This window comes from Lucilia cuprina, chromosome 2 (genome assembly GCF_022045245.1).
Source record: "Lucilia cuprina isolate Lc7/37 chromosome 2, ASM2204524v1, whole genome shotgun sequence".
NCBI classification, from domain to species: Eukaryota; Metazoa; Arthropoda; class Insecta; order Diptera; family Calliphoridae; genus Lucilia; species Lucilia cuprina.
This window is the reverse complement of record NC_060950.1, coordinates 48574091-48575414: the sequence shown is the minus strand read 5'-3', so window position 1 is coordinate 48575414 and position 1324 is coordinate 48574091. Positions and strand designations below refer to the sequence as shown.

The 1324-nt window shown below is 31.8% G+C and overlaps 1 protein-coding gene across 1 annotated transcript; it reads right to left on the bottom strand.

Moving 5' to 3' along the window:
- Positions 1 to 435: 435 nt before the first annotated feature.
- LOC124420904 (serine/threonine-protein phosphatase PP2A 65 kDa regulatory subunit-like) lies at positions 436 to 1181 on the bottom strand (the record flags this gene model as incomplete). The annotated part of the gene is made up of 1 exon (XM_046955345.1): positions 436 to 1181. A coding segment is annotated over one exon (540 nt), but the record flags the coding sequence as incomplete, so codon positions are not given.
- Positions 1182 to 1324: the final 143 nt, after the last annotated feature.

The window sequence follows — 1324 nt, the reverse complement described above, 5'->3', positions numbered from 1 at the left end:
TACCCTCTTTCTTTTATATTTTATTATCTTTACAGGTATCACAAAGGGACCAACAGGACCCAAGTGTGCGTCTTTGCAGCCTGAATACCTAACCTAACCTAACCTAAGATGTTTTTTTACTTTTCAAGGAAAAGTTTTTTCATTTTTGCCACAAAATATTAGCTTTAAATTATTTTTTCATATTTATCAAAATACTTTGATATTTAAATCAGTTTTTGTGCAATATTTAATAATTTAAATATTGCACAAAATTTGGGCAAATTGGAGCGGAGCTATTATAAGTGGATCTATAGCTTTTTCGGCTGGAAATCTTTTCAAAAACTAATTCAACAACGTAAAGTAATTTCTTTCATTATCAGTTTATTTTATTTAAGAAATTTTGAATGTGAAACTCCTAAATAATACGATACAAACTCTTACGGGTAGTTTTGAAGAAAATTTAGTTTTTGCGACAAAATAAGGTCGTTTCTATTATTTTGTCCGCCACCTTATATACAAAAAGATTTACATCTGCATTAAAATTTAAAAATATATTTTGTTTTATTTTTACAAAGTCCTGGGCTATTGTGGTAGATGGTCTCATTTGGGAATAGAACTTAAATTTAATAAACCCAACACCCCAACAAAAACGAAGAAAATAATTAAGAAGTCTTCCAGTAATAAAATTTTGAAATAAAAAAGTCGTAAACAACAATATACATACTACCAAGTGTGAAAATCGCAAATAAAACATAGAACATTACTTGATCATCTTGCGCCAATTGAACAAAATTTGGTATAAGATCTGACTTTAGATATTCTATCTCGACGACCTTTGCAAACTCTCCAAGTTTACTAGCAGCTGCTCTGCGTACCATGGGTGTTTCATCTTGACATAATTTACGAAAATTTGCACGTAACTCAGCCTTAACAGCTTGCGAAACTCTAGGATAGCACACTGAAAACAATCCACATGCAGAAGTACGAGAAGTAAACCAGTCACCAGAAACTAAACGCTGTAGAGTTGGTACAACATGAATTTCAAGGTCCTGAGCGCTGTGTTCAGCTGCAACAGTACGCAAAGATTCCACAGCTTTGTCACGCACAACGGTTTCCTCAACTGTCGCCAAACTCTCAAGTGGTGGTATTAAATACATCGCATATTCAGGACCACCAACTAAACCTAAAAATAAACAGGTAGATAGATTGATATATAGAAAGATAAATAAATAGATATATTGATTGATTGATTGATTGATAGATAGATAGATAGATAGATAGATAGATAGATAGATAGATAGATAGATAGATAGATAGATAGATAGATAGATAGATAGATAGATAG